Genomic DNA, 17,271 nt, shown 5'->3' with positions numbered 1-17,271 from the left:
TTGGTTTGGTCATATTGTTAGAAGCATAAGCCCCTACCACCATAAATCATACAGAGCTTTAATGTGTCTCCTGTGACTCTTTGCGGCACATGATATTAAAACACTGTGTGATTTAATTCTTAACCAATTTAAGTTATTAACCAATCAGGATGCTTTTACTATGTTATTAACCAATTGTAGTTGTTAAAATAATAATACTGGTCAGTCATTTTGCTGTGAGAATAATATATGTAAACTAAATATTTCCCCTGTCGTACTACAGTAAATGAAACAAAGAATTCACACTGCTTGGCTTTTTTTGGTAATGTTGATTGCTAATTTGGCTCCTGAACCACTAAGGTCTGAGTATCAGTGAGCTGGGCACTCACTGGGCTGTGCAGCTGCAATGGTATACTAGAGCACAAGTGTGGATGAGAAGCAAAACTGCACCCCCACCTTGTCTCTAATATCCTGGGACCGACATGGCTACAGCAACGCTGCCCATAACACCATAACAGATGCAGTCTAAGAAAGAGGTTGTGAAGGAAGGTGGCTGGAGTCTTGCTCAGACATGAACTAAGCCTATCCTGCCTGACTGATGTAAGTACCCCAGTGCTAATAATGCATAGAAAATGCACAACCACAGACAGGAACCACATTTAAAGGGCTGAAGGTGATAGAAGGATAGTGCATCTTTCTCCCTCTGACCCAGGGACCTGTTGGTGCCAACTGGCAGAGGGCACAGAGATGCATAAGGGTTACAGGGATTCCCTGGATCTGGTTTGGTGATCTAGTTCACCAACGAGTGTCATGTAAGTTCTCGAATGGAAGCCAGTGTCTCAATGGTCATTATAATAATTGCAAGATGTATGTACAGACAATATGTACATACACATGCACATGTATTGAAAATTATATTCTTCAGGTCTGTGGGTTAAGGCAGGTCACCAGAAGGTGATCTACACACACCTCTCAGGCAAGAAGGAAGAGATGCTTATCTCTCTTTGATTGGGCATGTGTGTATTGGGTGATGTCCATTCACAATGGAAGCCTATCTACAGTCTGAGCCAAATGCTAATCAAGATTGTAAAAACTGACAAGGGAAAAAACAAGTAGGTTGGGGGTGAGTCCTGTTTGCAAGTAATGAATTTTTGGACATTAACTGTAGAGACAGCGGCAAAGTGCATCGTTCACCTAGGAAATAACTGATGGTGGGCTTGCTTCATGCACAGAAGATCACAGCACATAACGCTTTGTTTCCAATATTTCATCTTACTATCATTTGCATCGCTTTTCTTTTGTTAGAAACACTTCTACTTATTTCCACTATAAATGAATCTCAGTGCGGTGAGATGTAACTGGTGAGCTGTGGTGTACTGAGCCTTTGGGAAGAGCTCATCTGGTAATTCTGGTTTCAGAGTAGCAGCTGTGTTAGTTTGTATCCGCAAAAAGAAAAGGAGTACTTGTGGCACCCTAGAGACTAACAAATTTATTTGAGCATAAGCTTTCGTGAGCTACAGCTCACTTCATTGAATGCATCCAATGAAGTGAGCTGTAGCTCACGAAAGCTTATGCTCAAATAAATTTGTTAGTCTCTAAGGTGCCACAAGTACTCCTTTTCTTTTTTCTGGTAATTTTGTTAGTGTCCAGTGGATCAGGGGCTGGACACTGCAGGGGGATGCTTGGAGGGTTTGGGGGTTGGTATGTGCCTGTCACTAACCTGTACAGAGCGCTTGTGGCCTATAGAGGCCTGGAAGGCAGTGCTTCTGTGGTCGTTTGGTGGGAGGGATAATTTTCTGCTCCATTGCAAATTGCCATGAGCTCTGTTCTCTGGTTTAAAATGTTTTGAACTTTCCTTGCAATTCTGAGCAAATAATCCCCAAGAAGATTGAAAATGTTTTGGTATCAGAAGTCTTCATTTCTCTCTTGTGCTGTTCACCTTTCTCCTCTTAGCAGCTCTGCTGTACCACCCAGACTGTGATCTGTTACCCACCGTAGCATCCCACATAGGCATAAATGCTGAATATAAATATTTGGTTTTGCAATGTGGTTAGTTGGAACAGAGTAAGTTGCAAATCTGAGTGCCAAAATAAAACTTTCTTCTGTGAGAACTTAAAAAGTGTGCAGGCATCTAAAAGGAGTTCCTAAGTGTGATTATTTGCATAGCAGAGAGAAACAAAGGAAGCTAGGTACACATAAGAAAAAGTTAGGGCTGTCTTAAAAAAAAAAAAAAAGGCTTTAGTTTATTGTCTGTGCATTATTGCTTTTTCCTTTAAAACTGAGCACCCACATATCACTAAATAAAGAAAAAGTTACTTAAAAATAACTAGGGGGAAATTTTCCAAAGGTGCCTAAGTCCCATTTTCAAATGCAACTTAGGGCCAGATTTGAGAAAGATATATTATGTGCTTAAAGATGCAAATAGATGTCTAGTGGGATTTTCAGAAGTGCCTAGATGCCTATTTAAGCATATAAATACCTTTAAAAATCTTTAGTAAAGTCACTTCTGAAAATGGATCTTAGGATCCTAAGTCACTTAGGGCATGGCTACACTTGCAGATGTAGAGCGCTTTGAATTAAACCAGCTGTCCACACTGACAGCTGCAAGTGCACTGGCATGGCCACATTAGTAGCTCTTGCAACGACCACAGAGAGCAGTGCATTGTAGTCGCTATCCCAGCATGCAAGTGGCTGCACCGTGCTTTTCAAATGGGGGAGGTGGGGTGGAGTGTGACAGGGAGTGTGTTGTGTGTATGTGAGGGGAGAGAGAGTGGGTTTTTGGGGGGCTGAGAGCATGTCAGCATGCTGTCTTGTAAGTTCAGACAGCAGCAGACCCCCCTCCCCTATCCCTCCACATTCCACACTAATGGCTTGATTTGTTTCGGAGCAGATAAGCAGCCGGTTGTCAGAAACGGAGCTTTCAAAGGGCATATCCGCATTCCTACAGCGAGTTCAAAACAATGACAAGAGTGGCCACTTGACTTAAGGGGATTGTGGGATGTTTCTGGAGGCTGATCAGAGCGCAGTAATGTAACACCTCGTTCACACTGACGCCCGGGCGTTTCAGCCAAGGTGCACCCAAGTGTTAATCTTCTCGCCGAGGTGGAGTACCAGGAGCGCTCTAGCCGCGGAGTCAGAGCGCTCTACATGCCTTACCAGTGTGGATGGGTAGTGAGCTAGGGCGCCCGGGGCTCCTTTAATGGTAACTAACTCACAAGCGTAGCCAAGCCCTTAGGTGCTTTTGAAAATGTTACCCGAGGTCTGTTTTTAGAGTGTTGCAGATTAATGACAGCATGTTTTACCACATCAGAATAGTAAACAGTTTATATTCAAGTTACTCTGTACAATATGTCTGCAAAGCTGCAAAGTACTGTTTGATGGAAAGCTGCCAAAGCACAGTGCCCCACTTTTAGGAAGTCAAACATGGTACCAGGAATCAAATTATGATTTATGTTTGAAACTCTGGAGACAACAGAAACCTGTTCAATTGTAGCCTGTAATTTAAATATTAGAAATGCTTTTATTATTTCCTCCACCGTATTCTCAACCTCCACTAAGGTCGATGGGAGGTCTTCTGCTGTCCTGGGAGAGGTGCAGACATGAGGAAGGCTGCAGCTGCTGCTATGAATACCACAGGTACATAATTCCAGTCAGAACCTGCTGTCTGTGAGGCAGCTTAGCAAAGCTTCCTTACCTTGAGCCTGCCTCCCTTTCTCCAAGGACATGAACCTATGTGCAGTCCCAAAGATTGTAACTTTCTCAGTGGATAAGCAATCAAATAGAAAAGGTGGACTTGTGGCACCTTAGAGACTAACAAATTTATTTGCGCATAAGCTTTCGTGAGCTACAGCTCACTTCATCGGATGCATTCAGTGGAAAATACAGTGGGGAGATTTTATATACACAGAGAACATGAAACAATGGGTGTTACCATACACACTGTAATGAGAGTGATCAGGTAAGGGGAGCTATTACCAGCAGGAGAGTAGGGCTGGGGGGAGGGGGAATTGATTTATTCTGCTATTCCTAAATTGGCCATGCAGTGTCAAAGGAGCTTTTCACTGGTAATGCTGTGTTTATGCTAATGCCAGACAAACAGAAAGTGATTATGACTTGAGGTGAGCCCACTGTTAGTCATTGCAGCAGCACCGCCCTACAGCCACAAAACCCAGTCACCCTCTGGGCAGTAAGGGATGGTAGCAGCACTAGTGGCTGGATTTGAGAGTGCTGCCTGACAAGGAATGAGGTAGTTGGGAGAAAAAGGGGCTTCTTGCTTTCTTCTGTCACCTTCAGCTCTTAAAGCTTGGTTCTACTTTGTGTTCATTAAGCATTTCCTATGGATTTTTAGGACCTTGGCCCTTATAGTGGCACACCTGTGGGGGGCACTGTAGCTCATGCCCAAGCAGGGTAGGCTCCTGGCATGCTTCTTTTATTCTTTCTTAGACTGCATCTGCTACAAGCAGGAGGATGGGGGGTGGGGAGAGTAGGGAAGATGGACAGGTAGTGGGAGGAGCCCTGGTAAGCGTCCCTACTTACCAGCCAGAGTAACACAGAAAGAGATAAGTACTTTACAGGCTGACCCCTTAGAGCAAGTTGGCAACAGAGCAAAAATTGTGGCCCTGAGGCTCAATTCTTTTTCATATCTGCTTCTGGGGCAGTGCAGCTCCCCACCATCCCTTACTCTGGGCTGGGCCTAATGGCACAGTCTCGCCCATTAACAGAGGAGAGCAGTTTCCCCCTGTTTTGTGCGCAAAGGGCAGCAACACTTTAGTCATGGAAATAGAGTGAGTTACTGCTGCTTTTGTATTGGTAAGTGGAGGTCAAATAGATGATGAATGCTGTCTTTAGTGTAGCTGTGCTGACCCAGGAGGCCCGGGAAGGAACTGTTACTTTGGGTCACCATTCCTCACCTGCTTCCTCTTTGCTCTAGAAGGGAAGATAAGTTACCACATCCCTTTTCAGGGTGAAGCCATGGCTGCTCAGCCTTACCTCACCAACTGGTCTACAGGGGGCCAAAAGAGCATGGTACAAGCTACTTCTCCTCAGCTCCCAGGCTCTGAGTTGTAAGCTGGGCAAGCCTTAGTGTGGTCACACATGGAAGGGGATAGATTTCTTACTCCCCTCAGTGGCCCTGTTACGGGTAGGAACAGTCTAGCCCTGAGCAATTTTATTCACTGTAATGGATTGGTTCACTGGAATGAGAATTTGTCTCCATGCAAAGCACTGGAATTGAACTGAGATTTGAGGTGATTTTTATTGTAGAGGCACATTCTCTGTGACAGCCTCCTCTCTACTTAGGAGATTAACACACAACCCCCTGTGAGTGCTGATGAGTTCACACAGAGATTGTGTAGCTCAACACTAATCATTCTGCATCCACTATGAGGGATCCCCAGTGCACGTGTGTATCTTGCATTCACACAAATGGTTGATAGATATCCGTGCACATTGGGAGGGCTTGAAATCCATAGTGTTAGGAAATGGCAGTAACTCCTTGTGTCAGCGAGTTAAGCAAGAAAATGACAAACTCTCCTAATCCTGTTCGTTTTCAAAGGCATAGAGCTGTAAAATATCATCAAATCCATGAGACAATATTGACTTCTATAAATATCTGACTTCCTTTTCTTTATCTTGCTCTTTGGGCAGTAAATTAATCTCCTTATATATGTAAGATGGAAATTGGAGTTTTTTGAGATACAATACTTTGGCTCACAGCCGCAACAAATGGCTCAGCTTCAGCCCCAAAGTCTGATTTTCTATAATAAAGAGAAAACACAAATATTGTTAGGTTTCAGAGTTGTGGTACTAGTGTAACCAAATTCAACAATACAAAACTGGTTTGGTCATTGCAGATTGGCCTAAATGAACCTTTGTCTGACCTACTGTTTCATGTGATTCACACTTCCTTCTTTATCTGTCCTCTCCTTCAGCTGTAATATTTCCATCCAGACTCTCAGCTCCCCATAATCTTTGTGTTCCCATTAAATCAGTGTCTGCTTTGTTAGGACGTGTACCTTCATTTCAAGGCAGGAAACTCCTGTAGTTAAAACAGCAAGAAATAGACTCTCTCTTCTGCTGAGATGTGTTTAGCTAGGATTACCCTAGTATTCCTACAGGGTAAAAAGTTTCTCTTTGTTTGGTTTTGCTTAAGAGTGAACCTTACTTTTGTATTTTGCACCTTTCCCAGAAGGCTGGCAGATGCACACTGAGGTTGGGTGATTAAACAAGGACAGATAACACTGCTGCAAATTTAAGTTGTACCTCAAATATTTCAAAGAAGAAACATGAAACCATCAGAAATCAGGGAGAATTCAGGGTTCCATTAAAATCTCAAACAGCATCTCAGGTTCACAAACACATCATGAGTCATGGCTTGATGCCGTTGACAGCCAACTTGTTGTCTACCTCAAAAACTGCCCCTTCACAAACATGTTTGTCTTCAGGTCGACTTCACCTCCTTGGACCCAGTGGTCCCTTCGCAGTCTTCAGAAGGAAGCAGGTGGTCAATTCCTACTCTTCCCCATTCACTGGAGAATGTTCAGAGCCTCCCCAGCCAATCTAAACTGTTTTCAGGGAATTAGAATTCTCTTCTATGTGACTGCAAGAAGAGTGAAGAGTTATTGACTTCCACTGTATCTGTGGTGGTAAGTAAGGATTATGGGGCTTCAATTCCAACCACAGGAATACAAACTTCAGTGGGACTGCTTGTGTAAGAGTTTACAGAATCAGGTCCTATGTGACCAGCTATCACAGGTTTCACTACTAAATTGGAAATATATGTAAATCAGGGCCATAAAAAAATTCCCCATTTACCTAAATGGCTTCATTGGGTAGCTCTGCTGAAAGATCAATGGCTTGAGCTAGCTTTTCCCTGCAGCTGGTAAACCACAGTGGCATGACTAGTTTTCCTTTTAATGTACAGCACAGAGAATACTGCTATAAAAAGGTGAAGAATTATGTGGAATAGCAGTTTAGCCAACCATATGCAGATATAATTATATGACAAAATTCCAATTAACCTACTATCTCTGAAGTGAAGTAAGCTGTAGCTCACGAAAACTTATGCTCAAATAAATTTGTTTGTCTCTAAGGTGCCACAAGTACTCCTGTTCTTTTTGCTGATACAGACTAACATGGCTGCTACTCTGAAACCTACTATCTCTGGTAAACCAAAATTCAGTGCAGGCTTTGTTACCTTATTGATAAAATTGTCACATTTATAGCATCATACTAAATGATTTCTGCTCAGCTGACTTTGCAGAGGATTTTTTCTTCCCTTTTCGGTTCCCAGAAGCCATAAAGGAGATGATGTTGACAGAGTCATATAATGCCTGCACCTAACCCTGTTAGGAAGCAGGGTATTGTGAATCTGACATAAATATGGTTCATCTAATCATTGTAGATCAAGAAAAACATTATAAAGTTGATTTATGCCTGGTCTCCACATAGATTTTATATCAGTATCACTGTTTTGGTTAGGGGGGTGTGTGTGGTTTTTGATTTTGTAGTATAATCTATAGTGTGGACATAGTTATAACTAAAATAAAGACCTTATGCTGATATATCTTATTCATAGATTATAAAGCAAGAAGGGACCACTGTGATCATCTAATGTGACCTCCTGTATAACACATGCTAGATGACTTCCCTGAATTAATTCCTGTTTGAACTAGAGTATGTATTTTAGAAAAACATCCAATCTTGATTTAAAAGTTGCCCATGATGGAGAATCCATCACAACCATTGCTAAATTGTTCCAGTGGTTAATTATCTCACTGTTAAAATGGGCATGTTATTTTTAGTCTGAATTTGTCTAGCATCAACTTCCAGCCATTGGATCTTTGTCTGCTGGACTGAAGAGCCCTTTATTATCAAATTTCTCTTCCCCAGGTAGGAATTTACAGATGCTGACATGGGCAACAGGTATCAAAGGCCAGGGCAGGTTAAGCCTCCCCTAACCCAGGCTGTGGCCCTGCCCATGTTCCACCCCCGAGGCCCTGCCCTCCCTCCCCCATCTCCTTAACCCAGTGGGGGCTGAACTACAGCTGGCGGCCTGGAGCTCAGGCCCACCAGCAGCCAGGGCCCAGGGTGGCCTGGGGCAGTGCTTTGACCAGCTCGGGGGCTGGGCCGGCAGCACTAGGCCCGGTGCTGGGGCTCGCTAGTGGACTGGCTCTGGGGCTGGGGCTCGGGCTCAGACTGGCTGGTGGGTTGGGGTTGCTGGGGCAGGTGGGCTGCAGGATGTGTGAGTCAGGCTCCTCCAGCTGGTGGGGGGGGAATGCTCAGGGCTCCTCCATCCGGGGGGGCAGAGCCTCAGGTGGAAGGGGTGGGGCCGGCAGACTAGCCTCCCAGAAGGAGGTGTTCACCCACCACCCATGGACTCTGATCAAATCACTTCTTAATCTTTGTTAAACTAAATAGATTGAGCTCCTTGAACAGGATTCAAAAAGGGATTGCACGTTTGCACAGCTAATGGAAACATTAGGTAAAGTTTGGAAGGGATCTGAACTCTCCTGGCCAAAGTCAGACTCTAACTGAGGGTTAGGCATGTTTTCCAATCCTTTAATCCAATCTTTTAATCATTCTTCTGGCTCTTTTCTGAACACTCTCCAGTTTAGCAACGTTCCCCTTCCCATAATGAAATGAGGGCTTACTTACATGGGAGAGGGTTTTTTTGGTATAACTAGTTTTTTCAGCATACACTGCTTGGTGTCCACACACACAAGTTCTTTTGATTTATCTGGTGTCTTGTCCCACTTTAATCCATGTGGGAAGTGACATATATTTTGGAATAAATTATACCACTAGAAGGTTCATGAGGATTGTCAAGGTTCCTTCCCCACTCTGAACTCTAGGGTACAGATGTGGGGACCTGCATGAAAAACACCCTAAGCTTATTTTTACCAGCTTAGGTTAAAATTTCCCCAAGGTACAAACTATTTTACCTTTTGCCCCTGGACTTTATTGCTGCCACCACCAAGTGTCTAACAAATATATAACAGGGAAAGAGGCTGCTTGGAAATGTCCCCCCCCCCCCCAAAATCCTCCCAAACCCTACACCCCCTTTCCTGGGGAAGGCCTGATAAAAATCCTCACCAATTTGCATAGGTGAACACAGACCCAAACCCTTGGATCTTAAGAACAATTAAAAAGCAATCAGGTTCTTAAAAGAAGAATTTTAATTGAAGAAAAAGTAAAAGAATCACCTCTGTAAAATCAGGATGGTAAATACCTTACAGGGTAATCAGATTCAAAACATAGAGAATCCTTCTAGGCAAAACCTTAAGTTACAAAAAGACACAAAAACAGGAATATACATTCCATTCAGCACAACTTATTTTATCAGCCATTTAAACAAAACAGAATCTAACACATATCTAACTAGATTGCTTATTAGCCCTTTACAGGAGTTCTGGCCTGCATTCCTGCTCTGGTCCCGGCAAAAGCAACACACAGACAGAGAGAACCCTTTGTCCCCTCCCCACCCCCTCCAGCTTTGAAAGTATCTTGTCTCCTCATTGGTCATTTTGGTCAGGTGCGAGCGAAGTTATCTTTAGCTTCTTAACCCTTTACAGGTGAAAGGGTTTTTTCCTATGGCCAAGAGGGATTTAAAGGTGGTTAGCCTTCCCTTTATATTTATGACAAGGATGCATCCCTATTTATGATTGACTATATTACTTCAGCCAGTCCTCCCTCTGCTATCCCACACTGCACTACTTCACACCTGGACCAGCCTATGTGTTTCCCAGTGTGCCCTCCACTGTTCCCCTGGTCATCTTGACCAGATGTTAACTTCCTATTTAAATCCTGGCACACACCCAAGTATCCCCCTTTGCGATTCTAGCTTGTGACAAGTTTGCATTCCTTGAGTTCATTTTAGCAGCCATGCCCCATGCTTCCCTTGGAAGACTGTTCCAGAACTTCACTCCTCTCATCTAATTTCGAGCCTAAACTTGTTGATGGCCAGTTTATATCAATTTGTTCTTGCGCCAACACAGACCCTTAAGTTAAATAGCTCCTCTGCCTCTCTGGTGTTTAGCCCTTGGATCTATCTATAGAGGGTAACCATATCTCCCCTCAGCCTTCATTTGGTTAGGTTAAACAAGTCAAGCTCCTTAAATCTCCTCTCATAAGGTAGGATCCATTCCTCGGATTGTCCTAGTAGCCCTTCTCTGCACCTGTTCAGTTTGAATTCATCCTTCTTAAACATGGAAGACCAGAACTGCACACAGTATTTCAGGTGAGGTCTCACCAGTGCCTTGTATAATGGTGATAACACTTCCCTATCTCTACTGGAAATACCTCGCCTGATGCATTTTAGGACTGCATTAGCTTTATTCACTGCTGCATCACACTGGTGGCTCGTACCCATCCTGTGATCAGCCAGTACACCCAGGTCTTTCTCCTCCTCTGTCGCTTCCAAGTGATAACTCCCCAGTTCATAGGAAAAATTCTTGTTCGTCCCTCAGTGCATGACCTTGCACTTTGCACTATTAAATTTCATCCCATTTCTATTACGTCCAGCGGAGGGCAACAAAAATGATTAGGGGACTGGAACACATGACTTATGAGGAGAGGCTGAGGGAACTGGGATTGTTTAGTTTGCGGAAGAGAAGAATGAGGGGGGATTTGATTGCTGCTTTCAACTACCTGAAAGGGGGTTCCAAAGAGGATGGCTCTAGACTGTTCTCAGTGGTAGCAGATGACAGAACAAGGAGAAACAGTCTCAAGTTGCAGTGGGGGAGGTTTAGGTTGGCTATTAGGAAAAACTTTTTCACTAGGAGGGTGGTGAAAACTGGAATGCGTTACCTAGGGAGGTGGTGGAATCTCCTTCCTTAGAAGTTTTTAAGGTCAGGCTTGACAGAGCCCTGGCTGGGATGATTTAGTTGGGGATCGGTCCTGCTTTGAGCAGGGGGTTGGACTAGATGACCTCCTGAGGTCCCTTCCAACCCTGATATTCTATGATTCTGTGATTACTGAGGGACAACCTATCCTAAATTCTCAGTTACTGAGGGACAATCTACACTCATTGCTATACTTGCTTCCCATAAGCTACTCTTGGTATAACTTTTTATGAGTGATATACCCAAATATTTGGATGCTAATATTTTAACTGTATCTTAAATTTATTAACATTAATTTGGGATATTGCAGATTATGTACTATGTGTATTTTATGACTTTCAAACCAAACATAGTACTTTTGGATAACTTAAGCATTATACCCAGATGTATAGACACTCTTTCCTTAACCTGTGTATTAGCTAATTTTAACATTAGCTTTAATTAAAAAAAATTAAATCTGTTTGTATTGAGTGTGGGGTAATGAAATGGTGTTATCCCTGTTGTCTGAGTAATGGGCAGCAGAATTGTACTTAGCCTGCCCTGATTGAAGGGGTCATCCTAAATTAAACCTTCCTTGTTAAGCTTGCTCAAGAGCTTGTACCAACCAGTCCAAAGTGATCATTTTGGCAAAGTAGCTCCATCATGCTGCACAGCGAGGCAGAGTCGGCATGTTTATGCAAACAGTCTGTTCCTGGAGTCTGTTCCCCCAGCTCATTACTTGATGTCCGGGGAGAGCTCATTCAGACTCTGCTTACACACCATTAGCCCCTGTTTTGCACTTTTCTTGCACAGCCCCTGTTGGAATAGAAGGCGGCTCACTGTAAACTAAGGGCAGCTGCTTCGTACCATTTTTTAGCCCTGGAGTCACTGACAATAATAACGGTTGCAGCATTATTTTGGCGCTACAAATAGTTCCCATCTACGTGGCAAAATGAAACTCTGCATTAATCATACCACAGGCAATCACATTGTACAGCTGAGTTTGTATGATAATGGGACCATCTGTTGTGTTTGTTGCAAACTCCCAGTGAATCAGGAGGAAAGTATTAAGGTGGGTGGAAGAAGATTTTATTAATATGAGCACTTCATCCTCTAGATCTTCACAGACATTTCAATATTACATAGCCTCAAATATGTCCCATATCTGCTCACATAAAGAAATATGCCTACTGCCAGATTGTTGTCTAACTTTTCTGTAAAAAAGCGAATGGCCATAGCCTGTTGAGGCTTCGTACCTTGGATAGCTATAACTTAATGTACAAGTTCATGATGGGGAGTATTTTCAAAGCAATTCTTCCAGTTATTGCCATATAATCCCATTGATTATAATGTGTCATTCAGCTACATGGCCTGTACACTGATGTGAAAATTTACTTCTAATTACCTTAAATATCATTAAATTTGCAGCCACTGTAAATTCATACAGTGAACACTATTATCTGTTGAAAAGCTAATGGGAACATCTCTCTTAAAGGCTAAGAGCATTGTGTTTTTGTTTTATTTCCAGTTAGAAGTGAACTACTTGAGGTTAACCTAGGATAATCACATCCAGCTTACATGATATTGCCAAGACCGAAAATCATACAGATGGCTGATGATTTTTATTAAATATTTATGGTATTTTTCCTCTGAACTCTTTACAACTGTGTGCTTTGTGCCGCATCCCTGTGATCAAATATTTACAGTGTTTTAGAATGGCTCTATGCAAATCTACTGTCAACAGAAAAGTTTTTACTGACATATTTGATTTTAACAGTTCATTATCAGATATTAAGCCATATCCTGGTGCCCTGATTCATGGGAGTAATCCCACTGAAATTATTTGCCTGAGAACAAATTTGCTGGATTTGGCCATATGTGAATCAAAAAGGAAACATCTTATTAAAATGAGGGTTGTTAGGAAGAAGGTCTGACAATCAGTCAAAAAGCCAGTTAATACCTGTAGTGTTGTAGCCATGTTGGTCCCAGGATATGGGAGAGACAAGGTAGGTGAGATAATATCTTTTATTGGACCAACTTCTGTTGGTGGAAGGTATAAGCTTTCAAGCTTCACAGAGCTCTTCATCAGGTCTGGGGACCTTCCAAAGTTTGTACCTTCCACCAACAGAAGTTGGTCCAGTAAAAGATATTACCTCACCCACCTTGTCTCTCTCATATCCTAGGACCAGCATGGCTACAACAATCCCAGACCCAAAGAAGAGTTCTGTGAAGCTTGAAAGCTCGTACCTTCCCCTGACGGAAGTTGGTCAAATAAAAGTAATTACCTCACCTGCCTTGTCTCTCTCAATGAATACCTGGACATTTCAGTCTTAATGTATACTCTTAATTTAGCATTGTGAGTTTGTTTTAATGATAAATTAGTATAAAACTAGCCCTGGTACAAAACTGGCCACTTAAAGTGCCGGTGGTTAACTAGGTAACAGACCTGGGTGGGAAATGGGTTTCTCATCCCATAAGACTATTTGAGATTTTGAAAATTTTTCCCCATCCTGAAATGGAACAGAAAACTGAAATCTTGAAAGTTTTCACAAACTAATAATCTGGGGTGGGGGAATGGATTGGATCAATTGGAACATTTTGTTTAGATAATTTCAAATTATTTTGTTTCAGTTTTGACCTTTTACCTTTTTAACCCTTTATAAAGTACAAATTAACTAAAATTTTGAAAAGTCATTTTAACTTGAAAAATGAAGCTTTTTTTGAAAATGTTGAAACAGGATGTTTTAACAGTTCTGAATTTTTTTTTTTCAAAAATTTTTTGAGATGCATTGAAACCAACCCTTTCTCACAAACATTTTTGTTTCAACAAATCTACATTTTCTGATTAAAAAAAAAATTTGGGGGGGGGGGGGAAATCTCAACTAGCTGTACTGACATGACCCCCCAGAAGTGGATGTCTTTTCTTTAGTAATCAAACACCATGGTCTTCTCAGTGTTTAGCAATGCCAATGCGTGAATGACCAAAACTGGAATGTAGGGAAACAAACAGAAAGCACCAAGAAAGTGAAAAATGAAGTTGGTTCTTAATTATCTTGTGGCCTGGGTCTCTCAGTGAATCCCCTTCCCAACGTACCCACAACCAAGGAGCTGGCGTGTGGGAAAGACAGCACATACAAATGTACCCTACTGCGGCAAATCTGGCACAGCTGCTTGAACACACCTGTATGTTTGCAATCAAGCCGGCCAACAGATGAGATTTACATTTCTTCATAATAATATACAGAGATGATCCAGTCTAATTGCTGAGTTACCAGATATTAAAAATATGTAAGTACATTTACTAAGAAACCCATGTTGCCTTTGCAGTGAAGTTGTTTTTCTTCTGGTATACAGGTTTTAGGGACTAAGCCACTGCTTCGTGAGGATGATGATAATGATGATGAGGCAGCTGATATCACAAACAGGAGAATTGCTAAACTATACATGGTAAGCGCCAAATCTTTCTATTTCTATTGTGGCTAGATATATTGAAACAGTGACGTTCAGACATGCAATATCCCTTGTATGCTAAACTCTGTTTTGGGGCTGTAGACGCCTGTTATTTCCATCAGTTTGCAGTCGCTGGTGTAAATCAGTAAAGCTCAGTTAAATTCAATAGAGCTATAAATTTATACTAGCCAAGGATTTGGTCTTGGAAATGTTTTTAACCATGTTGTTCAAAACTGTGGCCCTGATCCAAGGAGGGGCTTTAAGCCAGCTTCCCTTTTTGTACCTGCAAGTGATTGTACCTGCCGTTAGTTGTGCGTGCACATTGTGGGTGTGAATCAGTAGAGAGAGCAGGCTTTAAATGCATAAGAATAATTCATGAGTGTAGGTGTTTTAGCTGCAATTATCAATTTTGAAGGATCTGCATATTTTTAATTATATAAGGTATTCATAGAACATGTATTTAAGCAGGGGTGGAGTAGTAAGTGATTTATTAATAAGATTGTGAGAAAGGAAGCTGATAAAAATCACAATGCTAATAGCTTAGCTCCCTCTGTTGGACGTAACGTGAAATGAAACAATTTTTTAAAAAGTTCTCATTAACTGTCACAGCTTTCCAGTAACGCACGGATTATATGAAATCATTTATACAGGATTAGTAAAGCAAAGCTAATGTAGTTTGGGGAGGGGAAAGTGATCTGAGTGTGAAAGCCTGGGTTGATCTAAATCTGAAATTACTGCTTCCTCAGGTGTCAGATGCAAGTGGGTCCATGAAGGTGTCAGTGGTTGCAGAGGAAAACCCCTTCTCGAGGGCTATGCTGTTGTCTGAAGAGTGTTTCATTTTGGACCATGGTGCTGCAAGAAAGATCTTTGTGTGGAAAGGTAAGAGATGACCCACACTGCTTCTCGGTGACTAGAGAGTTCACCCAGGAACCAGTGCTGCCAGAACTTGGGGAGTGCACACAGTACATGTGGGTACATAGAAGGGCTACATACTGCCTGAGTACGGCATCCTACAAACCCTATCTCGCCTGAGCAGTCCTTTCTCAGTTTTTTCTGTGGATAAGGACTGCTCACATGAGTATGGGTTTGCAAGGATTGGGTCCAGTCTATGTATCTTGGGTATTTATCAGCTTGGTGCCTAAGATCTGAACAGCAGTTATGAAGAAAGCATAAAAAATCACGTAGAGCCTTGTTTGTGGAATGGCAAATCATCATGATCAGGGACAAAACCCAGAGGCTGATTGCTTAATAATTAATGTAAACTGTACCTTGCTCTCACATACACAATATTGTTAGATACGGATGGGAGGTTGTAAAGCCAGCACTGGATAGAATCTAAACGTCATGCATCATTAAAAACATATGTTTATCATTACTTTATTGCTTCTTTGTTTGTTTTAAACATTTCTCTGTGCCAGCATAGGTGCTTGCAACAGTGTCTGGAGCTATGTTGACAGCACATTTCCCTGTAATAGAACAGTATTGGAAAATCAAGAATACCTGAACTCCTTGCATCTGGGCAGATTTCAGAGCTCCCATTAGATCCAGTATGAAGGGTGTTCTGTTCTCTGACTGAGCACAGTTCTTAATAAAATTGCTTTGTAGCAACTGCATTAGAAATAATACATCGTCAGTCATCTGCAGCAATCCAGGAAGTACTGCAAACATTTTGCCAGAATAAAATCTCACCTGCACATGTTCAGGCATCTTTTAAATAGAGAAGAGTTGGGAAGCACCCATGTGTCCCCTTAGGTGTACTGGTGCTGCTCCAGGCATTCTCTCTTTTGTGACTTATGTTAGCAACACAATTGGTTATAACCCTTATTATCTAGGTTTCAGAGTAACAACTGTGTTAGTCTGTATTTGCAAAAAGAAAAGGAGGACTTGTGGCACCAAAGGGACTAACCAATTTATTTGAGCATAAGCTTTCGCAAGCTACAGCTCACTTCATCGGATGCAGTGAGCTGTAGCTCACGAAAGCTTATGCTCAAATAAATTGGTTAGTCTCTAAGGTGCCACAAGTCCTCCTTTTCTTTTTCCTTATTATCCAGTGAGTCTATTATTGTCTCAGTCCGCACTCTTGTACTGGGGGTAGCAATTACCATTTTAACAGCCCAGGGCAAGGGGAAGTCAATGCACATTAACCATGTCCCTTTTACTAAGGCTTCAACTCAGGGACCATTAGAGCAAACAGTTCATTAGGTCAGGCACCTTTACAACAAACAGTTCCTGGGTCCAGGAATCATTACCACAATCATTTCATCAGAATGCCAAACTTACAGTCCACACCCAAGTCTCTGAATCAGGTTAGGCTTGTCTCCAGGTGCCTCAGTGAGTAAATGCCACACACTGCAGCCTGCCTGGCTTCTATTCCTCTCTCTTTCTGTAGGCTCTAACCTGGCCCTTAAAGCGATAGCACCCCTTTCCCCATGCTCTCTTTCACACCTTCTCTCTTGCAAAAGCTATATTCAGAGGAGACAGCTTTAAAGCAATGCTACACAGGCTGCTTCAGCAACTGTCTCATTCAAAATCAAATGTACTGAGGCTCCAGCAGAACAGCTCAGATCTGGGCCTTAAAATGCAATTATTAATGGTGCTGTGGGGAACAGAACCAGGACACAGTGCAGTTCCCGACAGTGATTCAGGAATGTCGAAAAAACTCTGGAGCCCAACAAGGAGCAATGTGTGAGGAACAGTGGTGGCATGTGACATGCCAAAGTCTGGCTAATAGGGAGTTTCATTTAACCAAGTTATGGAAGAGAGGGGTTGATAGGCAATGGGCTTGGCAGCTGTGGAAAGCAACCTAATTTCCCACCTCCCCCTTCCAGCAATGCAGATAGCCCGTGGGCTTTTGCAAGTCGAGCCTTTCTAAACACAGCACACATCATGATAATTATTTTCACCCAGGCTATCAATGCAAACAGACACATTTTAAAAAAGCGAACAGATTATTTTTATTCATTTTCAAAATCAGTAGAATTTAGATTTTTGGCAGTTTGACCTGGTGCGAATCTCTTTGCCT

General features: G+C 42.3%; 1 protein-coding gene across 1 annotated transcript in view; it reads left to right on the top strand.

The window, feature by feature from the left end:
* Window positions 1–17,271, top strand: part of SCIN (scinderin) — a 99,333-nt gene that overhangs the window by 63,368 nt on the left and 18,694 nt on the right. The window contains exons 5-6 of the mRNA XM_077809383.1: window positions 14,154–14,246; window positions 14,996–15,128. Of these exons, the coding sequence (XP_077665509.1) occupies window positions 14,154–14,246; window positions 14,996–15,128 (226 nt within the window). The remainder of the gene's footprint in view (window positions 1–14,153; window positions 14,247–14,995; window positions 15,129–17,271) is intronic.

The sequence above is a fragment of the Eretmochelys imbricata genome, chromosome 2 (assembly GCF_965152235.1).
Source record: "Eretmochelys imbricata isolate rEreImb1 chromosome 2, rEreImb1.hap1, whole genome shotgun sequence".
In the NCBI taxonomy this organism is placed as follows: Eukaryota; Metazoa; Chordata; order Testudines; family Cheloniidae; genus Eretmochelys; species Eretmochelys imbricata.
The sequence above is the reverse complement of the archived record's forward strand: the minus strand, read 5'-3'. Positions and strand labels throughout refer to the sequence as shown.